Source organism: Mauremys mutica, chromosome 1 (assembly GCF_020497125.1).
Source record: "Mauremys mutica isolate MM-2020 ecotype Southern chromosome 1, ASM2049712v1, whole genome shotgun sequence".
Classification (NCBI taxonomy): Eukaryota; Metazoa; Chordata; order Testudines; family Geoemydidae; genus Mauremys; species Mauremys mutica.
This window is the reverse complement of record NC_059072.1, coordinates 26,635,161-26,662,585: the sequence shown is the minus strand read 5'-3', so window position 1 is coordinate 26,662,585 and position 27,425 is coordinate 26,635,161. Positions and strand designations below refer to the sequence as shown.

The 27,425-nt window shown below is 38.9% G+C and overlaps 1 protein-coding gene across 5 annotated transcripts in view; it reads left to right on the top strand.

Moving 5' to 3' along the window:
- The window catches only part of ORC5 (origin recognition complex subunit 5), a 129,640-nt gene that overhangs the window by 44,785 nt on the left and 57,430 nt on the right, over positions 1-27,425 (top strand). For 4 of the 5 annotated variants that reach the window (XM_045001879.1, XM_045001880.1, XM_045001878.1 and 1 more), the window contains exon 13: positions 11,799-11,909. In XM_045001879.1, coding sequence (XP_044857814.1) covers positions 11,799-11,909 — 111 coding nt within the window. Of the gene's footprint in view, positions 1-11,798; positions 11,910-21,385; positions 21,810-27,425 lie in introns of those variants that run through there. The other variant, XM_045001882.1, reaches the window with a different exon arrangement.

Below are 27,425 nucleotides of genomic sequence, written 5' to 3'. Positions count from 1 at the left end.
TGTCTCTTTACAGGTTAAGGATAAGGTATACTGCAACCCCTGAGCATTAGAAGTGTCCTCCTGGAGCATCTGCGCCTGTTCCACTGGACACTCTCTCTGAATTCACAGATCCACTGCTCCCAAAGGAATAGTGCACACCAGTTTACCAGTTATATCTCAGGATCACCACTGTGCTCAGCACAGGGTACTTATATATGTTTGTAGGAAAAACAAGACATTAACAAAGGAATACAGACTCAGGAAGAAGCAAGTAGAATTAATGGAAACAAATGGTTACATATAAAATCATAACACACTTTCTAGAGCCTATATTTAACTAACAAGACATTGTCCTATCACACAGAATAAAAATTCATCCAAAATCCTTCGGACCTATTACAGCCAGGCTTGGCTGTGATCTTCCATTCATGAGAAGTCACATTGTCCTCTTTAAAAAGAACAGGAGTACTTGTGGCACTTTAGAGACTAACAAATTTATTTGAGCATAAACTTTGGTGGGCTATAGCCACGAAAGCCTATGCTCAATTAAATTTGTTCGTCTCTAAGGTGCCGCAAGTACTTCTGTTCTTTTTGCGGATACAGACTAACACGGCTGCTACTCTGAAAATTGTCCCCTTTACAGTCCCAGATATATCAAAATAGCTGCTGATTGTTCTTCCCTGTGGCCTCCCTCTTGTTGACCTTGCAGTCTTTTAATTAGCATCTGGCTCCGCATGCTGATAGGTTTACCTTGTGAGAGAGACAATTCACACTTGATCAAACAAAAAGAGATGAGTCTCCAATCCCCTGCCTGAATGGAATTTGTCCAAGGCCAGTCACCTCCTGGTGACCTGCTTTTAACTTCAAGGCTTTAAGAACATAATTTTCAGTATGAATACATATAATCTTAAATATTGCTCATTCATATATTTCACAATGACTCAAATTACCAGTGTGTTGAGACCTCACATGCCACCCTTTGGCACTCATATTTTGGAGATGTCAGATGCAGTGGAACCTGCTAAACCTTATTCACCCCTCTGCCAGTTGACACCAAGAGGTCCCTGGGTCACAGCATGGCTAAGATGTGCTGCTGCTGCTTATGTTGTTGCGATTTCACTCTAGTTAATGTTCTTGTTAGCTCAGTGATTATCTACCCGAGCTGAGAATCACACCCCTAGCACGTAGTGTAGACATAGCGTAAGTGTTTGTTACCCTACAGTAGGATTGAGGCACATGTGTGGTGTGGATTGAAGAAGCTTTTGTTGCTGCCTACAACATGATCAATGATTTTCAGATAAATAGAGGACTCTTAGCAGTTTGTGTGGTTAATCTAGCACTTGTCATGACCACAAAACATACTTTTTTAAAGTAAGAATTCTTTCTCTTGAATTAAAATGAACCTTTGGAATAACTATTTACATTGAACATTGCCACATGTAACTAAAACAAAAAAAAAACCTTTAAAAAATTGTTGTTTTTTTTTTGGCTAGGGCATTGGTATAGGGTGACATTTTTTTCTAGCCACCCTTGAGTCAGACTGCAAGCCTTGCTTTGCTGGTATAGGAAGTTGCTCCTAAGACTTGAATGATTTAATTCCTGGGATTCAAGTTACTTCCTTGCAATATTCAGCTTCAAAGTAAGATTGATTCCAATTAAAATCCCTGAATGGAGCCCGTAAAAGTATTCTGTATAATTCCATTTATTCGAATTCAGAAAATACCTTTACTGAATGGAAAATAGCATGGAGTTGAATGTGTTCCCTTGATACTAAACTCCACCTCCTGGGTATTGAGATGGTTCCATATAAGAAACTGAGAAGTGCATCCTAGGGTTTCATCTGTATTTAATCTGATCTACGCAACACTTTAAGTGGCTCTCCGAAGCAATTGCGGTATCCTGTTTCTCACATTACATTTCACGTAGGTTCCTTGACCTAGTCACTCACTCAGATGTAAACATTGGCTGGTAGGTATTCCCATTTTACAGATGAGGAAAGTGAGAGACAAAGAGCGAAGGCCAAATCTCTGATGTAAACTCGTGGAGGTTCACTGACGGTAGTTGAGTTTTGCTAGTTTACACCAGCAAAGAATTTTACCGTAAGTGGCTTATCTAAGGGCACTAGGAGTCAGGGGCAGAACCAGGCTAAAAATTTAGGAGATCTTGATTCCTAATTCATTATTCAGTCTGTTAGACCATAATATTTTTTCTAGAAGAAGCAAATCTCCCACTTCTGCTTATATAAGACATACCCCTTTCTAGATAACTGATGGAGTGATACTGCCCCAGTTCACTGCAAGCCCTACTGAGAGTTCTGCCAGATAGAGCTGCAACTGCAGCATCTCCCTAAGCATACTTTGTATGTTCAAGTATGTCAGGGGTTGTCTTTGAGACTGAGTTTTCTATTGACTTTTGGTGCTGTACCTCTCATCCAGTTCCAATGTGATTGACACAATAGGAGTCTATCTTCCAATTTAAAATGCCCCCTCTGTTTGTCATCTGAGGGCGTTCAAACCTGTTGGGTGGCTCAGAAAAGAGAGAACTATAGTAGCATGCTGAGAGCATCATATCCCCAGCCAGGTGAGATTAAGAACCCATTCTCTTTTTCCCCATACAGAAATGTGGTAGATCTAAACCTGATGAGTCCTGGTTGAGCTTCTGTTCTCTTTTTGAATACTTCAGGCTGTCACTCCCCTTTAAGAAACCTTAAAGCTTGGGTACATTGATCAGGTTTTGTGAAGTGGTGTAAACTTGCGGTGTGATCAGAGAGTTAAGTCAAATAAATAACCGAGAGGCTGGGAATCTTCCACTGTAAAAGAAGAATGTAAACACAAGTAATGGCAACTGGGAGAAAAGCCTTAGTTGAAGTATAGGGAGCTTTGCAGGGAAGAAAGTACAGGGTGTTTATGATGAAGAAATTTGGGAAAGAGCAAAATGAATCAGAAGAGCTTTAAAAAAACACAAAAAATGAAAAATTCTGAAAGGGAAAGTGTCTTCTATAAGTTTTTAAACTATTTCATATATAATATACTGGAGTTTTTCTGCTTAGCTCCTTATACAAAAGACTTATAGAAATGAGACTTGAAAATTTCTAAACTATGTTGTCATAACTGTAAAGGGAAGGGTAACAACCCTCCTGTATACAATACTATAAAATCCCTCCTGGCCAGAGGCACCAAAATCCTTTTACCTGTAAAGGGTTAAGAAGCTCAGGTAACCTGGCTGACACCTGACCCAGAGGACCAATAAGGGGACAAGATACTTTCAAATCTTTGGAGGGAAGGAAGGCGGGGGTGAAGGCTTTTGTTTGTGCTCTTTGTTTTGGTGGTGTTTGCTCTTGGGACCGGACATCAACCCGTGTTCTCCAAATCTTTCTGAACAAGTCTCTCATATTTCAAACTTGTAAGTAACAGCCAGGCAAGGCATATTAGTTTATCTTTGTTTTCTCAACTTGTGAATTTTACCTTTGCTAGAGGGAAGTTTATCCCTGTTTTGTTGTAACTTTGAACCTAAGGCTAGAGGGGGTTCCTCTGGGCTCTTTGAATCTGATTACCCTGTAAAGTTATTTTCCATCCTAATTTTTACATTTTCTTTTTAATAAAATCCTTCTTTTAAGAACCTGACTGATTTTTTCCACTGTCCAAAGACCCAGGGCTTTGGGTCTTTGATCACTTTGTAACCAATTGGTTAGGATATTATTCTCTAGCCTCCCCAGGAAAGCGGGTGTAAGGGCTTGAGGGGATATTTTGGAGGAAGAGGAACTCCAAGTGGTCCTTTCCCTGTTTCTTATTAAATCACTTGGTGGTGGCAGCATACCAGGTTTTTACCTAAACTGGTAGAAATAAGCTTAGGGGACTTTCATGTGGATCCCCCACATCTGTACCCTAGAGTTCAGAGTAGGGAAGGAACCCTGACATATGTGTATGGGAATTTTAATAGTTTCTGCTAAAGAATTTTATAAACTGCTTTTGAAAGGATCTTATTTAATTCCATCCCTATTAAATTATGGGGCTTTTCCACAAGGTACAGTGTCTAGTAAATAGTCTGAAACTTCTAAGTATGGGAGTCAGTCACAGTAGAGAGACTTGTGAATTCCCAGTACAGTTGAGAAGTATCTGTACAGTGGTTACGCAAATCTTTGTACTCTAATTATTGCTGTTAGCTAATTAAAGTATCTCTGTCTCTCTATCCATACATACCATATATTTACTGAAAAATTATACTGATTATACGTAAGACACTCAGAAAAACAAACATAACTTTTTAACTGGGAGGACGGGGGACTAGACAGCTGTATGTCAGAAACTATAGCATCCATGCTGAATGAATTACACTGAAATCAAGCGGACTGATATATGAATATATATGATTTTAATACTTTTGGTAGTCTGTTTCCATATATTTTTCACATTATTGTTCAGCTGAGAGGGGTAACATTTCAAAAGCAGTTTATAGAATTCTTTAGCGGAAACTATTAAAATTCCCATACACATAGTATAGAAATTTTCAAGTCTCATTTCTATAAGACTTTTGTATCCTCACACCTTCTTGTCAAACTGTCTGAAATGGGCAATCTTGATTATCAGTACAAAATTTTTTTTTCTCAATTAATTAGCCTCTTATAGTTGGTAGGGCAACTCCCACCTTTTTATGTTCTCTGTATGTGTACATATATCTCCTTACTATATGTTCCATTCTATGCATCCGATGAAGTGGGCTGTAGCCCACGAAAGCTTATGCTCAAATACATTTGTTAGTCTCTAAGGTGCCACAAGTACTCCTGTTCTTTTTACAAAAAGTGAAGTTGAATGTCAACGTTTAGAGCAGATGTCCCCAAACTGTGGGGTGTGCCCTTTAGTAGGGCACAGAGGAATGTTCAGGGGGGTGCTCTGGGCCAGCCGCCATGGTGGACGGGGATGGAGCACCTCCCAGCCCAGCCCCGTTCCCAGCTCTGCTCCAACCCTTCCCCCAGCCACGGCCCTGGCTCCCGTCCCCACGCCTGGCCATGGCCCCATCCCCAGCCTTGACCTGGCTCTGCATCTGGCTGCAGGCCTGGCTGCCGGCCCAGCCTTGGCCCCTGGTCGGGGGTTGGGGCCAGGAGCGGAGACGCACCTGGCTGCCAGTCCCCACCACAGTCCAGCTGCAGCTCCGCTCCCTCCCTCGGCCTCAGGCTGCAGTTCCATTCCCAGCAGGGGTAAGTGGGAGAGGAACCCTGAAAAGTTTGGGGATCTCTGGCTTGGAGTGAAATACAGACTTTGAGAGTTTATGCAATTATTAATCTGAATACTGACAGCATTAACTGTTGTAATCAGTTGCTGGTTTTGCCTTATGAACAAGTGTTTTATTTTTTGTAAAGTTGGTTATTTTAGACATTTTTATTTGTTGCCCAGAAACTTATATTTTTGTTCTTCACGTTGAATTCAGTATGACTTATTAAAATAGTATGTAATGTCTAAAACATCCATACTGAAGCCAGTCAAAATGTAAAGCCATACTTATCTGGTGCAACGTATCAAATTACAGGAAGTAAATACTTATTAAAATGCCTTGTGATATGAGCAAGAAGAATGCTTTCTAAATATGAGATTGAGTAAAGTTACAGTGTTCTGATGATTCTTACACAGTCATCATGTGAAGTTACTTTTAACTCCTCATAAAGGGTCCTGGGAAACTGATCTGCTGTGTGAAAGTGAAAATAGTCTCAGATATTTCCTGTGTGAAATAATAAACTGATCTGTTCCCATTTCTAGCTTCCTTAACAAAATGGTGTGGTTCCTTGGAGGTTTGAGAGCAGAGTGGTAATACTTCTTAATGTGATTTATCCAGCATGAAGAAAGTGTCAGAGATTAAGACTATTCAAGGCTTAAATCACCCAAAGTAGTAGTCACAAATCCTCTATGGTTTTTATGAGAGATCAGGGGGTTTAGACATTCTCGTTTTGGAGGGACATTTTGACAGGCTTGTGAAAAATTTCAAGGTTTTTGCTGTGCCTAAAAGGAAACAAGAAAATCTAGAATTGTCTAGAAGCTGACAGAAGAAAGGGACAACTGTTGATCAGAGAAGTGTTGGTTACTGAATGGAATCCTTTGTCATTGGAAGTTGAAGAGGAGAGTGGATGGAGTTGTTTTTGTATGACATGTACCTCCGTCATTCCTGTCCAGAATGTAGGAACAAGCTTTCACTTCTCCTCTCTCCCACCTGCCTGCACATAGTTACTGCCAGCCTCAACACTGGACCTGACCCTAATTCTTATTCCATTCATTCAGAAATCTAGAGGGTATTACAGATTCTTGGGTATATTCCTAATTTTAGAAATCCTGTATAATTATGGTCTCTTGGAGTTAGTCTCAGAGCAGAACTTGATAGCTAATTTCAGTATTGTACTCAGGAAAGCTGCTTTGTTTCCAGATTTCACAGTTAATCCTACTCCCCAGGAGAACTTGAAAGCATTAGATGCAACATAGGGCAAGCAATTACAAAGCTCCTATGACTGCAGGTGGTGATTTTCTTTACTTTTACTTTAATGCCTTTCAATAATGTTACTGACTTTATTCAAATCCTAGAAGAGGAGAGACAGGCCTGAAATAGGGAGTTAAGTGACCTGCAATACATTAAAAAGAAACAATTCCATCAAGTTATTCTAATGACATCCTAAACTAAAAGGATGTCACAAAAGTAGTTTGAGAGATTAGATGTAGCCAGGAACCCCTGAGTTCTAATTCTGGCTCTGACACTGATCCTCTCTGGGGCCAAATCACTTATCCCATCTACCCCATTTTTCCTCATCTTTAAAATGTTCTTTTGGGGGGAAGTCAGGGCCTACCCACAACATTTTGGCACCTGAGGCAGGGAGCTCAAATTATGCCCCCTCGCTTGGGCCAAAACTTTGAAAGGTCTCAATTCTGCCTTCTTCCTGTTCTTCTCCTCTCATGGTACTGCTCTGCTACCTACCCCAATAAAGGAGAACTAACAACTTAAAATGCCTGGTTCAAAAATTTTAAGTAACACTTAACTTTGCCTGAACAGCAAATGTAACTTTTCTTGTCTGCATAGTAAACACTGGCATTTGTATCTGTTTGAATAATCAAAGTGGGGCTTTCTGTGCATTCTTGGTTGCAAAGATTTGAATTGCTTCCTGAAGGTCCACAGTCTGGGCCAGCTCATGCTTTATTGAGATGGTTGCAAGACCAACCAGCCTCTCCTGTGTCATTGTGGAGTGTAGATGTGTTTTTTATTAACTTCAGCTTGGAGAAGTTGTGATCTCCATTGGCAACTGTTACAGGAAGTGTTAGAAGTATGCGCAGAGCAACAAAAGCATTTGGAAAGAGGGTGGTCATCTTATTTGTGCACATATATTCCAGAATAGCCTTTGGAGTTGATCCTGCTAAAATGTATCTTGAAAGGGCTTTCAGTTCATCACCTAAATCACTCGCATCAATATCGCGCATGTCATCATGTGTCAGCACTGTCTCTAGTGCCCTGCATTGCTGGTGTAGGTCTTCTTCAGGTATAGTGAGGAGTTTTGGAATATCATACAATATCCCACATATACTGCTGTGTTCCTTGAGCTGCATGAAACGTTCTTTAACTGACTGTACTGCACAATCTAGCACCTGGTTAAAGAATTCAACTTTGAATTGTTGTTTTGGGTCTCTTATGGGATTATCCCGTGCCTCGTAATCAAAATGTCGTCTTCTTTGGTGACTCTTGTGTTCTTGAATGGGGGGGGGAAATAGTTCCACTCCCAACTTCTTTGCACTCTTCAGAATGTTTTGAAATCCCTCATCTGACCAGTTAGACTGTAGGTATGACTTTGCTTTGTCCAGTTGTTCCATTGTTCCAGATATATCAAGGTCAACACCTTAGAGTCTCTTGCTTACAACATTTATTTCAAACAGTATTTCATGCCACAACACTAAGCCACACAGAAATAAGAAATTATGTATGTTTCTGGTGATTCCATTTCCCTCTGCCACTGTTCTCCCACGAACAGTTCCTGTCATAGCTTTATTCTCTATAATGGCAACTATGGCATCATCTATCTTCCCAATTTAGTGTTTGATAGGGTTTATCCCCTCCACTCGACTTTCCCATCATGTGGCACTTAGTGGTTTCAGTGTCAGAGAGGATGTTCCCAGATGTTGCTTCAAAATTTGCCATTGATGAGTTGATGCAGAAAAAAATACATAGATGCTTTGAATTACATTAAAAAATTCAGCAGCCTCACTAGAAGCTGATGCTGCATCACTGCCCAGCAAGTTCAATGAATGAGAACTGCATGGGTCAAAAAAAGCTTGAGGGTTTAACTCTCGGATCCTGTCTGCACTTCTCTGTTCTTTCCTTTCATGTTGGCACAATTATTGTAGCCATGACCTCTCATGTCAACTATCACAATTCTCGTCTCTTCCAGCTTTTTAAGAAGCACATTTGTCATACCAGCTCCTATAGTATCGTCAATGTCAATAAATTATAGAAAATGCTCTTTGACAGTCACCATTGCAGGGACATTTTCACTAGGTTCTGTCATTGTTACAAAATGCACCATTAAAGTCATTTGTTCCATATGGCTGATGTCAGGTGTGCAGTCCAGAATAACAGAGTAATATATTGCTGACTTCAGATCTGCCACAATCTTCTATTTGACTTTTGTTGCCAGTAACTGTCTGATCTCATTTTGAATTGTTTTTCTAAGGTAGTGGTGTGTGTACATTTCTTGGGTGGTGACTCTTCTTAGATGCTCCTGGAGTACAGCATCAAACTCAGCCATCAGCTCCACAGTTTTAAGGAAGTTTCCATTGTTTGGCACATACAGCTGATCTGAAGTTCCACGTAGTGCTAGGTTTTGGGTAGCCTTTTCAGAACATTTTGCCAGTAAAGAGCCTCTGATGCAATCTTCTCTTAATGCTGATCATTTATGGTGGCCTTTAACCTTAGTCTCATCTCAAGCTCTTTCCACCTATGAAATGCTCTCTGGTGATTTGCTGCCTTCTCATGGCATGCCAGATTTCTAGCCAGATTTTTCCAGTCCTTTGTTCCTGTAGAACCCAATGTGGCTGGAGCATTAGATTGGAAGAGTTTCCAACAAAAACTGTATGCAGCATTCTGGGTTTTTGAGTACATAAGCCATTGCCTCTCCACTTTGTCTCCATTGGGGATTTCACGCCAGTAATGTGTTGGACGGAAACTTCTATTTTCATTGTCTCTGGGGAACATGAAGTTTTTCACTTTTTGTGGCCCATGCAGTACAAGGAAGTCCCTCAGGCTACTGCTAAGTGGGTCCACAGTCTTGGATCAGTCTTAAGGAACTAAACTCAGCAGCAGCTGTTTCTTGCGCCTCCACCACACTCTTCTCTGATCTACACTTTTCTTCAGGAATGTGCATGGTTACATCCATTTGAGATGGAGATATGGATGCTGCAGTAGCTGCCAGGTCATCTGCACCGTGACTAACTGGAAGATCAGGCATCTCCTCACCACTCACATCCTCACTGGGGCCGGAAGGCTTACCGTGAACTTTTGTGTCTATGTATCTCAGGAGAGCTCCTTCCTGCTTAGATAGAAAAGCTTCCTTTGCTTGCTTTCTTTTTCTGAATGCTGCCCCAGAGCATTTCTTCTTTCACTCATGACTGCTGTTCTGTGCCAGCTATAGTAGCGCTCAAACTCAATTGAAGGGGACAAATAAGCAGGCTGGTAGCAGGGCCTGAGTGAGGGAAGATATCAGTGTTTTAAGGGCCTAACTGGCTCCTACTTCAGTTGACTGTCTGTTCTCCTCAAGTGGGTTCAGGGAAGCACCAGTCCAGGCTCCTGGGGGTGCTAGGGAGGTACATAAGAGGCGGCTCCTCCTCTTTCTTGCTGCAGCTCCTGCTGCTTTCTGTTATTCCCTCTCACCTTTTCTCCTGCCTGCCTGTTATGTCTCTTGTGCCCTTCTTCCTCCAGCACAGTACTCCTCCATCTCTGCGCATCTAGAGCAGAGAGAATACATATGCACCAGCAGCAGACACAATTTTCTACACTCTGGGTCCTATGGTGCCCCCCCCCCCACGCACAGTCTGGCATCTGAGACGGCTGCCTCAGTTTGCCTCATGCTAAGGCCAGCCCTGAGGGAAGTATTGAGAGGATTGCTCAAAGTGCTACCTGAGTGCTATTATGATATAGACATCAAATTAATACATTGCAGCATTGTTTGAGTTTATAACATGACTTTGAGACTTTTAAATTTTAAAATCAAAATTATTTGTAGCATAACTACCATTAGAATGTATAGAAACTAATGTGTTTGCTCTAAGCAAAGGGGCTTAGGTTAAGATACTGCCTCTGAGAAAGTGACTAAAGTAAAATTCCTAGTAGAATCTCCCTGATGGATGGACTTCTTGGAAATAAAAATGCCAATAAAGCACTTGTGTTCAATAAGCAAAATATATACAAAATGTTCTTTTTACGTATTTATATATTTAAAGTAACAACATATTTGAGGCTAATAGACTTCTAAGAGCCACTTGCCTGGCAAATATAGCTTCTACCTGTGTGGGTAGAAGGTGTATAGTAGGTTATGTGATGACAACAACAATAAATCAAATCCAGTACTTGTGCTCTGGGTGACTTGTTTACTGGGTTTTTTGTTTTTGTTTTTTAAATCATAGAGTTAATCACACTGCCCACTTTTGTATTTAATAGTGTCAGGAGAGGGAAAGATGGTCTTGTGGGTAAGGCGCTGAACTGGGATTCAAAATCTACTTTCAGTGACCAGCTTTGCCACGACTTCACCAAGATTACAAAGGAAGTCTGTTGATCTCTCTGCATCCGCTCTCCATCTGTAAAATAGAGGGGTGCTTACAGAGGTGTTGTGAAGATAATTTTTTGTGAGGTGCTCTGATATATGTATTTCTCACTGCTATAAGTACCTAGACAATTCTATGTAGAGGGTTAGTCCGTTTTAAAAAAAAAAAATCTTTAGTTCCTGAAGGACCCATTAACATGGAAAATTTAGGAAAAAAATATTTTTGCTGGAGACAACTCTTATTTTCTGTATCTTTCTTTTCCCCTCCCCCTTTTTTGTTTATTTTTAAACATCTTGCAGGAAACCAGATTTTTTTTTATTTTTAGATGTCATATTCCTCTCGTGAAATCAGTGTTCTGTGTGACAGTGGTATTATGATTTTTATGATAAGTGAAGAGTAAGCATCAGGTACAGAAGCTCTTGTTAAAACAGTTCTTAATTGGGATTAAACAGATTTACATTGTTTAGCACTCAATTCTGTTACCCTTAGTGAGGTTGTACCTTGCTCCCTGAGTAGTCCCATGATACTGCTGAATCTGAATAAGCATGGGACAGTTGAGTCTTAAGTGAGCTGGGCTCTTTAAGACCTGTGAGAAAATAGAATTTTTTTCCCTTTTGCAACATTAGCTACAACTAGAGACTGTAGAACATTCACTGTTATGGATCCTAGCACACTAACACAAATAATAAAATAAAGTTGTTTACAACATAAAATGTAGTCTGCCAACTTCTATCCTTAGGTTGGACTAAACAATAATTTGTATCTTTAATACTATATAGATTTGACAAAATGTTTTATGTCCTAAATGTGTTCTTAATTATGCATAAAGTATTTTGGACACCTGCCTGGTTAAATTGGGCTCTGCTTGTGTAAATTCAGAGCTGTGTATCTATTGAATGTTTTCCATAAGGTGGCTGTGGGCCTTTAAGAAGGGATACTGTAAATAAATTGCCACCTAAAAACTAACAGGTACAATAAGTAAGATCCCATGGTGCTGTGCTCCAGAAAAATCCATTTAATTGAATGCCTTCTCTCTTACAGACCAGCAATCACCTCCTTGGACCAAAGCCATTCCCTCTGGACAGATTGTTAGCAATATTATATAGTATTGTGGACAACAAAGTTGCTCCAACTGCAAATATATTTTCCCAGGTGAGTACAGATTTACTTTTTTTTAATTTTATTTTTAAATTGCCTGGAACTTCTGAAAAGATTTATTGTGTTCTCTCAGAAGTAATCATAGGCTTGGGATGTTTTGACTTTGTAGTATAATTAATTCTCTGGTAAAAAGTGCTTTCTGTCATCTAATGAGAAATGAGCTATATGTCAGCAGTTTTAACCGAAGATTCTGGAAAAAAAAATTCTTTATCAATTATGAATTAAAAATTGCATCTCTATAATGCTCTGAAACATTTTAATTGCTAACTTCCTGGATTCTGGAATGTGATCTGCACTGGTGAATCTCTGTGCCAGCATGGACCTAGTTGAAGCTAATTAGATTACTCGCATGCTTAAAGTTGAGTACGTATGTGTTTGAAGGATCATGACAGTCAAAAGAAAAAAAGTCCCATTCAATTAAATCATGTAATGGCAGACCGCTAAAAAGTGACAAGTTTTTAAAGTGCTTATATACCAATGCTAGAAGTCTAAATAATAAAATGGGCAAACTAGAGTGCCTATTATTAAATGAGGATATTGATATAATAGGCATCACAGAAACTTGGTGGAATGAGGATAATCAATGGGACACAGTAATACCAGGGTACAAAATGTGTTGGAATTACCAGACAGGTCATGCTGGAGGGGGAGTGGCACTATATGTGAAAGAAAGCGTAGAATCAAATGAAGTAAAAATGAATCAAACTGTACCATAGAATCTTTATGGATAGTAATTCCATGCTTGAATAATAAGAATATAGCAGTAGGGATATATTACTGACCAGGATGGTGATAATAACTGAAATGCTTAGGGAGATGAGACGTTATTAAAATAAAAAATTCAATAATAATGGGGGAATTCAATTATCCCCATACTGACTGGGTACATGTCACCTTAGGAAGGGATGCAGAGATAAAGTTTCTTGACACCTTAAATGACTGTTTCTTGGAGCAGCTAGTCCTGGAACCCACAAGAGGAGAGGCAATTCCTGATTTAGTCCTAAGTGGAGCACAGGATCAGGTCCAAGAGGTGAATATAGCTGGACCCACTTGGTAATAGTGACCATAATATAATTAAATTTAACGTCCCTGTGGCAGGGAAAACACCACACTGGGCCCAACACTATAGCATTTAATTTCAGAAAGGAGAATTACACAAAAATGAGGAGGTTAGTTAAACAGAAATTAAAAGGTACAGCACCAAAAGTAAAATCCCTGCAAGCTGCATGGAAACTTTTTAAAGACACCATAATAGAGGCTCAACTTAAATGTATACCCCAAATTAAAAAACATAGTAAGAGAACCAAAAAAAGCCACCGTGGCTAAACAACAAAGTAAAAGAATCAGTGAGAGGCAAAAAGGCGTCCTTTAAAAAGCGGAAGATAAATCCTAATGAGGAAAATAGAAAGGAGCATAAAATCTGGCAAATGAAGTGTAAAAATATAATTAGGAAGGCCAAAAAAGAATTTGAAGAACAGCTAGTCATAGACTCAAAAAGTAATAGCAAAAAATGTTTTAAGTACATCAGAAGCAGGAAGCCTGCTAAACAACCAGTGGGGCCACTGGACAATCGAGATGCTAAAGAAGCACTCAAGGATAAGGCCATTGCGGAGAAACTAAATGAATTCTTTGCATTGGTCTTCACTGTTTAGGATGTGAGGGAGATTCCCAAAGCTGAGCCCTTTTTTTAGGTGACAAATCTGAGGAACTGTCCGAGATTAAGGTGTCATTAGAGGAGGTTTTGGAACAAACTGATAAACTAAACAGTAATAAATCACCAGGACCAGATGGTATTCACCCAAGAATTCTGAAGGAACTCAAATGTGAAATTGCAGGACTACTAACTGTCGTCTGTAACCTATCATTTAAATCAGCTTCTGTACCAAATGACTGGATGATAGCTAGTGTGACCCCGATTTTTAAAAAGGGCTCCAGAGGTGACCCTGGCAATTTTAGGCCAGTAAGCCTGACTTCAGTACTGGGCAAACTATAGTACAGAACAAAATTGTCAGACACGTAGATGAATGTAATTTGTTGGGGAATAGTCAACATGGTTTTTGTAAAGGGAAATCATGCCTCACCAATACTAGAATTCTTTGAGGGGGTCAACAAGCATGTAAACAAGGGAGATCCAGTGGATGTAGTGTATTTATATTTTCAGAAAGCCTTTGACAAGGTCCCTCACCAAAGGCTAGTAAGCAAAGTAAGCAGTCATGGGATAAGAGGGAAGGTTCTCTCATGGACTGGTTACTGATTAAAAGATAGAAAACAAAGAGAAGGAATAAATGGTCAGTTTTCAGTATGGAGAGAGGTAAATATTGGTGTCCCCCAGGGGTCTTTAGTGGGCCCAGTCCTATTCAACATATTCATAAATGATCTGGAAAAAGGGGTAAAGAGTGAGGTGGCAAAATTTGCAGATGAATCAAAACTACTCAATAGTTAAGTCCCAAGCAGACTGCGAAGAGCTACAAAAGAATCTCTCAAAAATGGGTGACTGGGCAACAAAATGGCAGATGAAATTCATTGTTGAAAAATGCACAGTAATGCACATTGGAAAACATAATCCCAGCTATACATATAAAATGATGGGGTGTAAATTAGCAGTTGCCATCAAGAAAAAGATCTTGCAGTCATTGTGGATAGTTCTCTGAAAACATCTGCTCGAGGTGCAGCAGCAGTCAAAAAAGCAAACAGAATCTAGAGAATCATTAAGAAAGGGATAAATAATAACACAGAAAATATCATATTGCCTCTATATAAGTCCATGGTACATCTTGAGTACTGTGTGCAGATGTGGTCACCCCATCTCAAAAAAAATGTATTGGAATTGGAAAAGGTTCAGAAAAAGGGAACAAAAATAATTAGTGGTATGGAACGGCTGCTGTATGAGGAGAGAGTACTGTATTTTTCCGTGTATAAGACGACCCCCACTTTTCGAACCCAAAATTCAGAAATCAATATTTTAAACATTAAAAAGAACACATTTTTATTTAGTAATTAGGCAACATTTACATACCAGTACTATGATATTATGCATCACACTTAGCTTTGAGCAAATCACTTTATTCAGCCTCTTTTTGCATCACTGCTTTCTTCTTCATCACTTTTAGTTTCGAACATATCAGTTTCTTCAACTTCTATTGCATCACTGCTGTCTACTGAGTGACTGTCTATATATATGAGATCATCCTCAGTTCCGTCCATGGCATTGCTGATTCCACATTTCTTGAAGGACTTCACAATCACCTTTTGTTTGATGCCATACCATGAGTTTAGAACCCAATTGCTAACCTAGGGCGGCATGGCCGCTTTTTTGTTTGTTTGTTTTGCTGCTCTGGCTGCCCTGTAGGGGATGGAGGAAGGGAGTGCCCTGCAGCAAACTCCGCAGAGCAGCCCGCGTCCTTCCCTCCCTGCCAACTGGAGCAGCACGGAGCCCTCCCGCAGGTGTCGCGGCGATGGGGCCGCGGGGCGAGCGCCCCGCTGAAGCGCTGGCCGCCCCCCTTCTGTCTCTCCCCCTCCGCTTCCTCTCCTTCCCCCACACTAGACCAGGCGCGCACACTGCAGCACAGGGAATCCCCTGGCTCCTGACGCCCTGAAGGGGTTTTTTGTTTTGTTTTTTTCCTGCTTTGCCAGCTGCGCCATATCCCCACCTCACCCCCCGCTTTGCCGCTACGGCCGCGCTGTTTTTGTTTTGTTTTGTTCCCCCCACACCCCCCCCCGGCTTTGTCGCGCTGCAGGGTTTTTTTTTCCCCACCTGCTTTGCCGCTCCAGCCGTGCTGGGTTATTTGTCCTCTTCTCTTCTCTCCCCCCCCCCCCCCCGCTTTACTGCTCCAGCTGTGCTGCAGGTTTTTTTCCCCTGCTTTGCCATTTTTTGTTTCCCTCACCCTGCTTTGCCGCTCTGGCTGCACCGTGTTTTTTGTTGTTGTTGTTTTCCCCCCCTCCCGCTTTGCATTTCCAGCTGCCGTTTTTTTGTTCCCCCACCCTGCTTTGCCGCTCTGGCCACGCTGTGTGTTTTGTTTTGTTTTTTTTCCCCCCTGCTTTGCCGCTCCGGCGCGCCCCTCCACTTTTTTTTTTTTTTTTTTGCGTGGGGCGGCAAAAAAGCCAGAGCCGGCCCTGGATTGGAGGAAGCCTGTTTGCAGAGACAAGGTATGGGCAGTTTCGCAACTGCGCGGTTCTCTCCTCGGCTTACTTCTGTGTATAAGACGGCCCTCAATTTTTAGTCTAACGATTTTAGGAAAAAGTATGGTCTTATACACGGAAAAATACGGTAATAAGACTGGAACTTTTCAGTTTAGAAAAGAGACGACTAAGGGGGGATATGATAGAGATCTATAAAATCATGACTGGTGTGGAGAAAGTAAATAAGGAAGTGTTATTTACTCCTCATAACAGAAGAACTAGGGGCCACCAAATGAAATTAATAGGCAGCAGGTTTAAAACAACAAAAGGAAGTATTTTTTCACACGATGCACAGTCAACCTGTGAACTCCTTGCCAGAGGATGTTGTGAAGGCCAAGACAAAAAAGAACTAGGTAAATTCCTGGAGGATAGGTCCATCAATGGCTGTTAGCCAAGATGAGCAGGGATGACGTCCCTCACCTCTGATTCCCAGAAGCTGGGAATGGGCGACGGGATGGATCACTTGATGATTACCTGTTCTGTTCATTCCCTCTGGGGCATCTGACATTGGCCACTGTCGGAAGACAGGATACTGGGCCAGATGGACCTTTGGTCTGACTCAGTATGGCTGTTCTTATGTTCCTAAATTAAGGCATCCTTTACTGTATTATAGCAATGGGTAATGGTCAACAAAAGGTACGGGGAAAGGGTATGGGTTCCAGCAGTGAAAGATCACACAAGATGTTTGTTATGATATGCACTTTTTTATCTGGGCTCCTTATTGATTATCTCTATCAAATACTGTCTTCAAGTACCTGTTTTAACTATCCTAAATACTTAATGAAATAACATTTCAGTAGATGGCAGCATAACTACAGGATATGGTGAGTGGAAACAAACCTACAGTTTTCATTAGCAATTTGGATTTATCAAGCAGCAATAGCTGCTCCATTGTTAACGTTGAAGCGAGCTTCATATTATAAACCTGATTCTCAACGCTCTGACCTTAACCTTTGAGGATACCTATAAACCTCTGATAATACTTTCCTGCTTTCCTCTTTTATTCCTCTAAGTTGCCTCTTATGATTTGCTTTCAAAAACTGGTTTTCCCTGTGCTTTTGTTTGATTGAGCCACGGCTGTATCTCCTAGTTCTAATGTGCTTAATTATATTTAGATTTTTACATCCTTCTTAAAAAAAACAACAAAAAAACAAAACCCACCTCTTGTTAGGCAATGAACACTTAAGATATCCCTGCTGTCATATAACCCTTCTTCAATACTAGACATACAATTTGTACATAGTATATTTCCCTCCCTACCTATCTATAGTATGTTACAGGATAAACATTTAAAAAACAAATACGTCATGCTAATTTTAAATGTACACTAGATGGCATTGTTAAATTAGATATTTAATAGTTAATGTTTTCCTCTTAAATATATGTAGATTAAACTTTAAAAAACTGCAATAAATAACAAGGATGTAATAAACATCCAACAACCAAGAGAAGTCTAAAGATAAGGATTGTCAATCAACCTTGAGCTTGAATTTTATGGATTTTCACTGATTGTGATAACATCTTTTATTACATTAGATTTTCAATTAAATAAGATTTGTCTTCAAGTTTCTAACTGGAATAATATCAAATATGTTTTAACAGAATATAATTTAAATTTTAAAACCAGAATTTAAGATAGGTTGAACAAGTTTTATTGTTTTGAAGGATTTATAAGACTATTTTGATATTTCACTAATCACATTGTAAGCCTTTTCTCATTAGAGATTTTGTTCAAATTAAAATAAAGTCTTGAGAATTGTATAATTCTTAGAAAATCTGGCTGTTTTGCTAGTCTGTATATATAAAACTTTGTGGAATCCACAGATGAGAAGCTATATGAAAATCAATACTGTACACTGTTTAAAAATGTTTTTCAAAGTAATAGTTGGCTTTTAGTTTGTTCAACAGTATTTTATTTTATCTACTTTGTGATCCACAGAGGAAAAGCTCTATATTAGAGCCACTGGTTATATTTAGGTACAGTGTCACCATGAATTTTAAAAAGCAGAAGCCCATCTCATCTCTAAAGTTTAACATTTTCTGCTGAAAGTTACTAATCACTAATAATGGCTGCTGTAAGATCTAGAGTGTCATTGATAATTTGCTGCTCTCATTTCTGTGCCAAATTTCTATCCATGCAGAAAATCTACTCATTAACTTTTCAAAATAAGTCTTTCCATCAATAAATAATGAATAGACATATAGATTTTGAATTTTCTGCTAATGCTAAGATTTAATAAATCTAATTTTGTTTTTTTACCATATAGAGCTTGAAGGTTGGTGTTTAGAGATTCATCTAGGTTTTGCCTTTTATTATTAGTCATAGCCCTTAATAAATGGGCCTTTCTTTTACTCACATAAAAAGTTAATGTGTTCTTTTTTGTATAAGACTGAACTTTCTGGTTGACAAGATGTATGGTACCAAATTTTCTTGGTATAACTCCACTAGAATCAGGAAGGTTACACTGGGAATGAATTTGGCCCATTCGTTTTCTTTTCATTTCCTCACTTGTTAGCATAGATTTTCAGCAAATCAAACTTCTCTCAAAAGAAATTTGTCTTAATTACCACTTTAAATGTTGAAATTTGGCCTTAGTACTGTGTTTTTTAAATACAGTTTCACACATCTGTGGAGAATATCTAATGTATTTGAGGGAAACTTTAGTGATTTTTTTCCCCTTTCTATTATTAATGTGCGTGTACGCCTGTGTAGGCATTCTGTTCACTTGAAAGGTGTTGAATGATCTTTTTCTTTCATCTGAAATGTTTATTTTTTCACCTGGATTGTTCTAATTGGCCAGAGGTAAGACATTACTGGAAATGGAAAGATTAATGTATTAAATATGGTTTTAAAATGTTTCCAATAGGTTGCTTTTGTGTCATTGAATTCATTTTTTGACAAGGTATCAACATTTCTTGAACTTAAGAGGAAAAAAGGGTAGATAGAAAGTAGGTTCCTAAACCACTGTGAAACTCTAGAATGAAGAAACATACTATTTAAGAGGTTATTCTTTAGACATGCTTTTGTCTAATCATTTAATACGCTGGAGATTTTATATTTGCCTTTCATAACCACTTAATACAACTTTCTGTACCTGGGTGAACATACATAAATACAGTTGATCCTGTTGGATTGGGCATTTGCCGATCAACTTTGAGAACAAATGTTATTTTAATAATGAAAAATGGGAATAAAACCTACAATTACACAAGGCCCTAAAACCAGTGGAGCCACCATGATTTGCTGGTGCAGATTGAATAAAGGCCGTAGAGGATTCCATCTTCTACACTCCACGGAGCCCTGCTTTATAGCACATCTATGACAGCCCTATGGGACAACTGGGGTGTAGTCAGTGTGTATACCTGGATCCAAGTGTATATGTGGATCCACTAGCTAAAACCTCAATGTAGGGCAGGTACTGTTACTACAGTTTGGTTGTTGAAGTTACCTAGTTGCTTTATGTGCATTAGGAGGAAGATTCTGAGAGTCCATTAAATTTTGCCTTTGCATGAGGGATGAGAATTTGGCTTTAGTTGTGCAGCATTTAAGAGAGAGAACTATTGAAAATTATCATATTTTTCTTGTTCCCTGTTTAAAGCCTAATAGGTATTAATAAAAATCATACATGTGAATTTATGTATGATTTCTCTTTCAGTGTTCTCTCTCACCATACAAAAACAAAACAAATTTAAATACACCTCTACCCCGATATAACGTGACCCGATATAACACGAATTCAGATATAACGCGGTAAAGCAGTGCTCGGGGGGGGTGGGGCTGCGCACTCCAGCGGATCAAAGCAAGTTCGAAATAACGCGGTTTCACCTATAACACGGTAAGAATTTTTGGCTCCCAGGGACAGCGTTATATTGGAGTAGAGGTGTACTCTCATCCAGGCTTTATCTCCTGGGTTGACTCTGATAGTCTCCACTGCCCAAATCTCGGACACCTACTGCACACACATGCACTCACACACTCTTAGGTCCATTCAAAATAGTGCTGTTAATATTATTACCTGGACAGTCAATTTTCTATTCTGTTTAAGTTCTAAAAGATGGCAAATGATGCTAACCTCCATCTCTTGTTAGTTCTCTTCTCCCGCAAGTTCCTAGATGGTTTCTTCTATGCCACCTTTTATATATGGAACACCTTCCCAGAACTAATCTGTTAAACCACTACACTGTAGTCCTCCAAATCTCTACTTAAAACTTACATCTACCATGATCACTAAAATAAATTGTGACACAAAATTGGCTAGGCCAGCGAGGATTACTATTATAAAAACATATTTTTGTTCTTTTACTAAATGAAAACTTCTTGTAAATTCTTCATGTAGCTAGTTTACACAGTCCTATCACTCTTGGCATCTTTCTAATCTTATTCTCTCTTCCCCCCCCCCCCCCCGATTGTTGGACCAACTTAGTGTCACCTTAATTTAGGTCCTGATTCTACAAGTACTTATGCACACATATAACTTAATCATATCAATAAGCCCATTGAAGTCACTGTCCTTAGACTAAAGACTTTGGTGTGAGGGCTGGCTTCTACTGTGTGTAAGTTATGGCAGTCAGCAAAATAGGGTATACCATGGTAAAAGAGCACAATTGGGTCTATGAGCGCTACCTTGTATAAATAATAACTGTAACAAATATTAGTTAGAATAAAGAAATGTGTAGAAATGGAGAGGCATGTACCCATCTATGCACAATACACCTCTACCCCAATATAACACTGTCCTCGGGAGCCAAAAAAATCTTACTGCAATTATAGGTGAAACCGTGTTATATCGAACTTGCTTTGATCTGCCGGAGTGCTCAGACTCTCCCCCTCCTCCCCCGAGCGCTGCTTTACCGTGTTATATCCAAATTCATGTTATATCGGGTTGTGTTATATCGGGGTAGAGGTATAATTATAAAGTGTGTTTATAGTTGAAAAATGATTGGAATAGAATTGGATTTTATTTGTGTTTTCACTTTATACTATCTCATAGTATTATAGTAGAACAAACTATGCTGGTAATTTGAAAGGAGTATGATGTTTGTTTAGATCCAAAAATGAAGATGTCTACTGTCCCCCCCGATTGGGTTAAATTCAAAATAGGAATTATATGCGTTTATTTCTGAGTGGAGTAGTATTAGAAAACTAGAGCTCTGCTAAAACCCTGTATCCTCCCACCATTTCTAGATGTTTTCTGTGTTTGTTTCTGTGTTGTCAATCATTTTCGTAAGTCGTGAGCGTGCAATATAAAAAGTTTGTGGTTCATTTGTTCCATGTTTCTTGTGTGTTTAAGACCAGCAAAAGCAACTGAATTTCTACAGGCGGAACTTTCTAATATGGCAAAGTAATGGATATAATTCCAAATGAAACTGGCACTGGAGTTTGAGCCTTTTAACTTTGAAAAAGGATATATTTCATATTTACAGTTATTCCTCTTAAAGACTGTTATGCTAAATGCTAATTTAACGTGACTCCATCAAAAAAAATAAACAGCATATTTAACATGCTTTCAGCAAGACGGAGCCAAAGGGACATTGCTTAAAAATCAACCTGTCCTCTACAGAAGCATCAAAAATGTTCTATTTTCTCCATTTTCTCAAGTGGATTGGATTTGGGAATAACTCATTTTTATATATTAATTATTTATATAGCACTGTAGGTTTATGTGGCAATTTACAGAGTTTACTAAGACTCATTCCCTGACCCCAGCAGCTTAAAAGGGTAATTTAAATAAATCTTGTTATTCTCTGAAAAATATCTGTTTTTTGTTTATATTTTATCCCTCATTTTTTTTTCTTGATGACAAAGTGTGGCACCTGCTATACAGATTGGGAGGAACCATGCTTGTTGCCCGTTCCTCTGATGAATAGGTCAGCTGGAGTGCTCTTTTTACCGTGGCATATCCTCCCCCAGGAGACCAAAGGTAGCAGCACTCTGTAGTGCTCAGTCTCACTGGTATAGTAAATTAGATTTCCAAATATCTTTCTACGCCTGATTTTGGTGTGTTATTGTTGTACTACTAGTCCAGTCACGCAGTACAATCTTAAAGGGACACAGTCAGCTTTTAAAAATCACATTTCTAACAGCTCAAATTATTGATTTTGTAAATAAAAAAAGAACAAATATTTCATTTTTCTTTGTTTTTCTCTTATTCAGCTGACAGCACTTAGTGTACAGTCAGCTTCAATCTTTTCTGTTTGATCAGTTGCACTTCCTTTCTCATGTTCCAGCATGATGCTGTCACTTTCATGCACTGCTCCGGGGATTGCTCCTGTGCATGTTTTACTCCAGGCCCTCTTTGAGTGTAACAGAAGCAGCAAAAGAGCAGTTGAAAAGGAAAAGGGAGCATGCAGACATTCTCACAGACAGGGAGGATTTGGCTAAAGCATACGTGATGGTGGTGGTGGTGGCTTTTCCTCAAAGGGCCTTACCGGAAAACAGAAAAAACTTTAATTTTTGAAAACGGGTTTAAAAGCAAAAATCAAAATATACCCTTTTGTTTATAGACAGAGTCCCAATTGGCTTCTGGGTTTTTTAAATTTAGTTAAAAAAGACAGTGCCAACTTGATTTTTTTTTTTTTAAATGTGTTCCTTTTTTTTCTTTTTACTGGTTTGGAAGTGCTCTTCTCCATGAGGGAACAGTAAGATCTTGCTCATCCCCCTCCCTCCCTCCCGCAGTTTAAGGCAGAGCCAGTGCTAAAACTTCACCAGAGATTATTGAAATATTTATTGTAAACTTGGGAAATGTGTTGGGGTGTGGGGGTCAAATACATTTTTATCCTGCTGCATCTTGGTCTCAACTGACTTGCGTGTTCAGAACCTGGAGATGATTCTGGTTTTCAGTAGAGATTACTTTGTATAGAAATGAGGTTTCTTGTTTTCTTGCTGAATGTCAGAAATAGTTTGTAAGCTCATAGAAATTTAAAACCCACCCCAGAAAGAATTACGTAGATCATGCCTCCAAATTTGGACATTATATAACAATATCACTAACTTTTTTCCCGTCAGGAAATATTTTGCTGCGGTTGCTCTCAAAATTATACACTATTTCTAGTTGCCATGTGTGTCTGAGGGACTTGACACATGGGGATTCCCCTCCTCCCCCCCAATATATAGAAAAGTGTTAATTCAACACTGAGGATGAAATATTAAGCTTTCAAAAGTGAGGTGATTATGAAAGTTAAGGATGGTCTCCCTCAGTTTTAATTAATAACAATTTATTTTGCCTTGAGGGTTTCCACCATGCTATAGCTGCTGGGATACAGATAAATAGGTGATCTTTCAATTCCCAGCCCTAGATTTAAATACAAAGATGACACTCACTCTGAGCATGGTCAGATCATAGGTCTTCCAAGTAAAAGTAGAACTGCGCTAAAACAGAATTTATATGTGTGCACAGTATTTAGGGCTAATGTATTTAGACAAAAATATATTTGTCTCGGTTGCTGCAAGAAGAATGACAAGATACTTGGAATGTGGTTTAACTAGGCCACAGCTTTATTAAGTAATGCATCTGTGAATCATCCTGCGATAACTCATCCAGTGTACGATCATACCCTCTTTGTAATTGGTACCACCTGGTAGAGGGCTGCCATTAACACCCCCCCCACACACACACACTGTGTTAAACTGGTCCCAGCACTGGTGCTGGATCCCATTGTTCTCCCTTGGCCCGAGGGTTAAGGGGTGGGTGAAGAGAGCGATGTCTCCTTACTGTACCAGATATTAGGAGTCCCAACCATATTCCTCACCTTCTAGGAGATCTTCTGCTAATTTGCTTCCAATTCCAGTTTCAGGGAACGAGATCCCGCTAGATATCTGCCAAGTTGTGACAAAATGAATTTTACAGTTCAGATCTCTGGACTGCTGTGAGGAAGGCAAAAAAACCCAATAAATCCACAATACTGAGGCCAATCTGATAGTGAGGGAAAAATTCCTTCGTAGTACTAAAAAGGTGACTATCATGAAGTCCAGAGCAAGGTTCAAACACACCCACTCCTACTTTAATCCCAGGGCAGTAGCTTTTCTTCACAGGGCAGAATGGCACCTTGGGCAGGGGAAAGAGCTTATATGCGTTCTCCATGGGTTGCACAGGAGCCAATCAGTTTGTTGCATCATTCTATCTACCAGTCAATCACAGAGCTCCCCTCCTTAAGCCCATGAGGAAGCTGAGTCCCCACAAGGAGGAGGAGGGTGCAATCTTTAAAGGGACTAAGGGTTTTCTTTCCCCTACTGACCGAGCCAAAACCTCCCTACCTCTGAGTCTGCTGCGTTGGGTGGGGAAGGGCGGTGGATTTAGCTATGTCATGCTAATGGGCTCTTGTACACAATCAGGGAATCTGTCATTTGTACATCACTCAGAGTCCCTGGCTATGACTGCAGCCTGGTGGTCGAGAACAAGCTGCATGGTTGCTCCATGCTCGTCAGAGTTGAGTTATTAGGAGGACAGTTCTTTTTACTGTTGGCAGGTGTATTCAAGAAACAATATCCCACTAAATATGTATATCTGTACTATTGCACTTGGTCACCACTATCTACGTTCCTTGTACATGTGTGTGCATGTTTGTGCCATATTTGTCTAAAGAGCAAGAAAATCCTTAAGTGTAAGGGCTTTTAGGAAATAAAGAAAGGAAGGCAGTAAATCAACTGTCTCCTCTTCCCCCGCTTATTATTTTCTCATAATTTCTTATGACTTTTCTTGATTATTAGACAAATCTGGCAGAAATGTGTAAGCAAAAATGGGGAACTGTGTATGGAACACAGCGTGGAATCATGGGTTAGCACTTCAACAGAGTATGGCAGCTTGAGAGCCTGCTGTTAAACCAAAGAAAATGAGCAGGCAATACTTCTTTTTAACCAAATAACTGACTAAACAACTTCAAGCCTCAGCATGGCTGTGAATAAAATAAAACCCTAGACTCAGATCTCAATCAAAATAATGTTTTATAATCAAAGCTATGGAGAAGCAGCTACTAATAAGCTCTGTAGTATTAATAGGTTTAAAAAACAAAGTTTTTCTTTGGGGAAAAATTGATCTGAGCCTTATTTTGTTGAATGGTCTAAATTAGATTTTAAAGTATTGTGATTAATTTTAGATATATTATTTTGCTATCTGTTTCCTAAAATATAAAAGTATTGCCTTACTCAGAAGCTAAATTAAAAAGAAAAATTCCTTTCTAATAATTTAGAGCAGCAAATTTCTGAACCCCTGGTTTGGTTAGTAGGTAGAAAATTGCCAGGGATCTCCAAACATTCCTGGGACAAAGATGCTGTATGACTCTCCAGGTAGTTGCAAACCTTAATATCTTGCTTCTTTTTTTTATTTTGACGCTTGTGGTTATATATACTCAAGGAGTCTTCAGTAGCCTTTCTTATTTACTGCTTATGATATAATTTGTTAACTGGAAAGCTGAATTCATTCAAACTTTACATTACACTAAGGCTTGTGTGTGACTTTGGAAAAGTGAGATAATAAACGCCTGTATTATCACATGTTAAACACTGATGATACACTGCGTACAGTACACTTTAAATGTAGACAATCCCTATCCCAAGGAGTCTCCAGTGACAAGAGTCCAATTGTACAGTTGCACTTTTCTAAACATTCAGTGGTTTAGAAAAAGGATGTGATCTGTTTTTTTTAAGCCATCTCCTAAAGATTGAAATTATTGTTAATTAATATAAACAGATTTTCAGAAGAAAAGCTTATGATATAATGGAAGGAAGGATGCTAGACGGCAGAACTTTAATGCTGGTACAGTCTGTATGGAAGCACGGAGAACAAGTCAGTTTCAGTGGTAAACATTCTGTCAAGGTTATTAATCCTAAAAGTTGACCTACCTTGAAAGTCTTCCCTTCTTTAGTTTTAGGTTCTTGGCTCCGCTAATATTTTTTTAAACAAATTTTGCATTGGCTTACTTATGTTGTGCCTATGTATGAACATTATGATAGAGGATTGGTTTTTTGTACCAGTTTTGTGAGGGGCGCACAATATATTGGATTTTTAATTAAGTATTATGGTATAGTAATGCCAAAATATAGTATATGATTGATCTTTTCAAAGATATGTCAGTCAGATTAAAAAAAAAAAGCTTTCAAAGCAAATGAATGTTTAGGCTAGCAATCTTGACAATAGTGCTTAACTGCTTCAATGCAATATGTTCATTATATGTATTCATAAATATAGCACATATTGTGGCCCTCTGAATATAACAGTAAGTACTCTTTCATACTGTGTCATCACCTGAGACTGCATCAGGTGTTGCGTGGAGGATGTTTCGTATACTGATCAACTGCTGATTACCTTATTTTTTTATTTTCTCCTGGTGTTACTTATGTTTTTTTAAACTTTTGCAAAATTAAGACTATCTATGAAAAAAATAGTTATTTCAATATACAATACATAGTATCTAACAGTGTTAAATATAGAATTATGTTTTTAAAAAAACCAAAACCCTCCATTTGGAAATTAGTTTATTTTTCTTAGTGGAAGGAACATCATTTATTAGTCGAACAAGTTCACACTGTTTTTACATCAAGCAGTTCCAGCTGAAGCTTGTTAGTGATTGCCTAAAAAAAATAAAAAAATAAAAAAATCCGCACTGTAGTACACGAACTCCTATTGTTTGGAGATAAATAATCTGTTCATCCCCTCTGCAGATGAGAACAAAGAACATAATAGTACATCTGGTTTATTTGTTAATAGAGCAAAGATTAATTAAGCAAGTACTGCACAACCTCTTAACTTCTGTATCTAAATCCAGCTTGTATATGTGACAGATTTAACATATCTTTTAACTATTTAGCATCTGTGTGCATAATTCTATTCCAAAATGCTCTCCTTCATAAAAATATATTTGGGGGCGGTGTTACGATAGGTAGTGCACATTTTTGTGCTTTGATTAGGTAGAATCAAAGGGTTTAGTAGCTATAAATCTGTATTCCTCTCTGTTATATTATATTCCCCATAAGGCCCTATGGATTTGTAACTATTGCTCTCTGCCATGATGCAAAGACACTAAATATGATCCAGTATTCCTGGTGGAAGATTCAGCTATAGTTAGATTCTTTTCCTGTCCTGTCCGTGCCCCTTCCTATTGTCTTGTTACTCCTCCCCACGCCTATTCTGTACATATATACCACTGAGATACTTGAGTGCCTTTGTTGCATCATATTTGAAATTAGTTTGTAGTTTATCTGTCTTGGGAGGCCCCTATAACAATTTTGAGTGCTATCAAAAATGAAGTACCAATGTGTATATGGACAACTTATTTTAGCATAAAGGGGTAACAAAATGGAATGTTAACTAATCTATTTTATCACTTGACTAAATT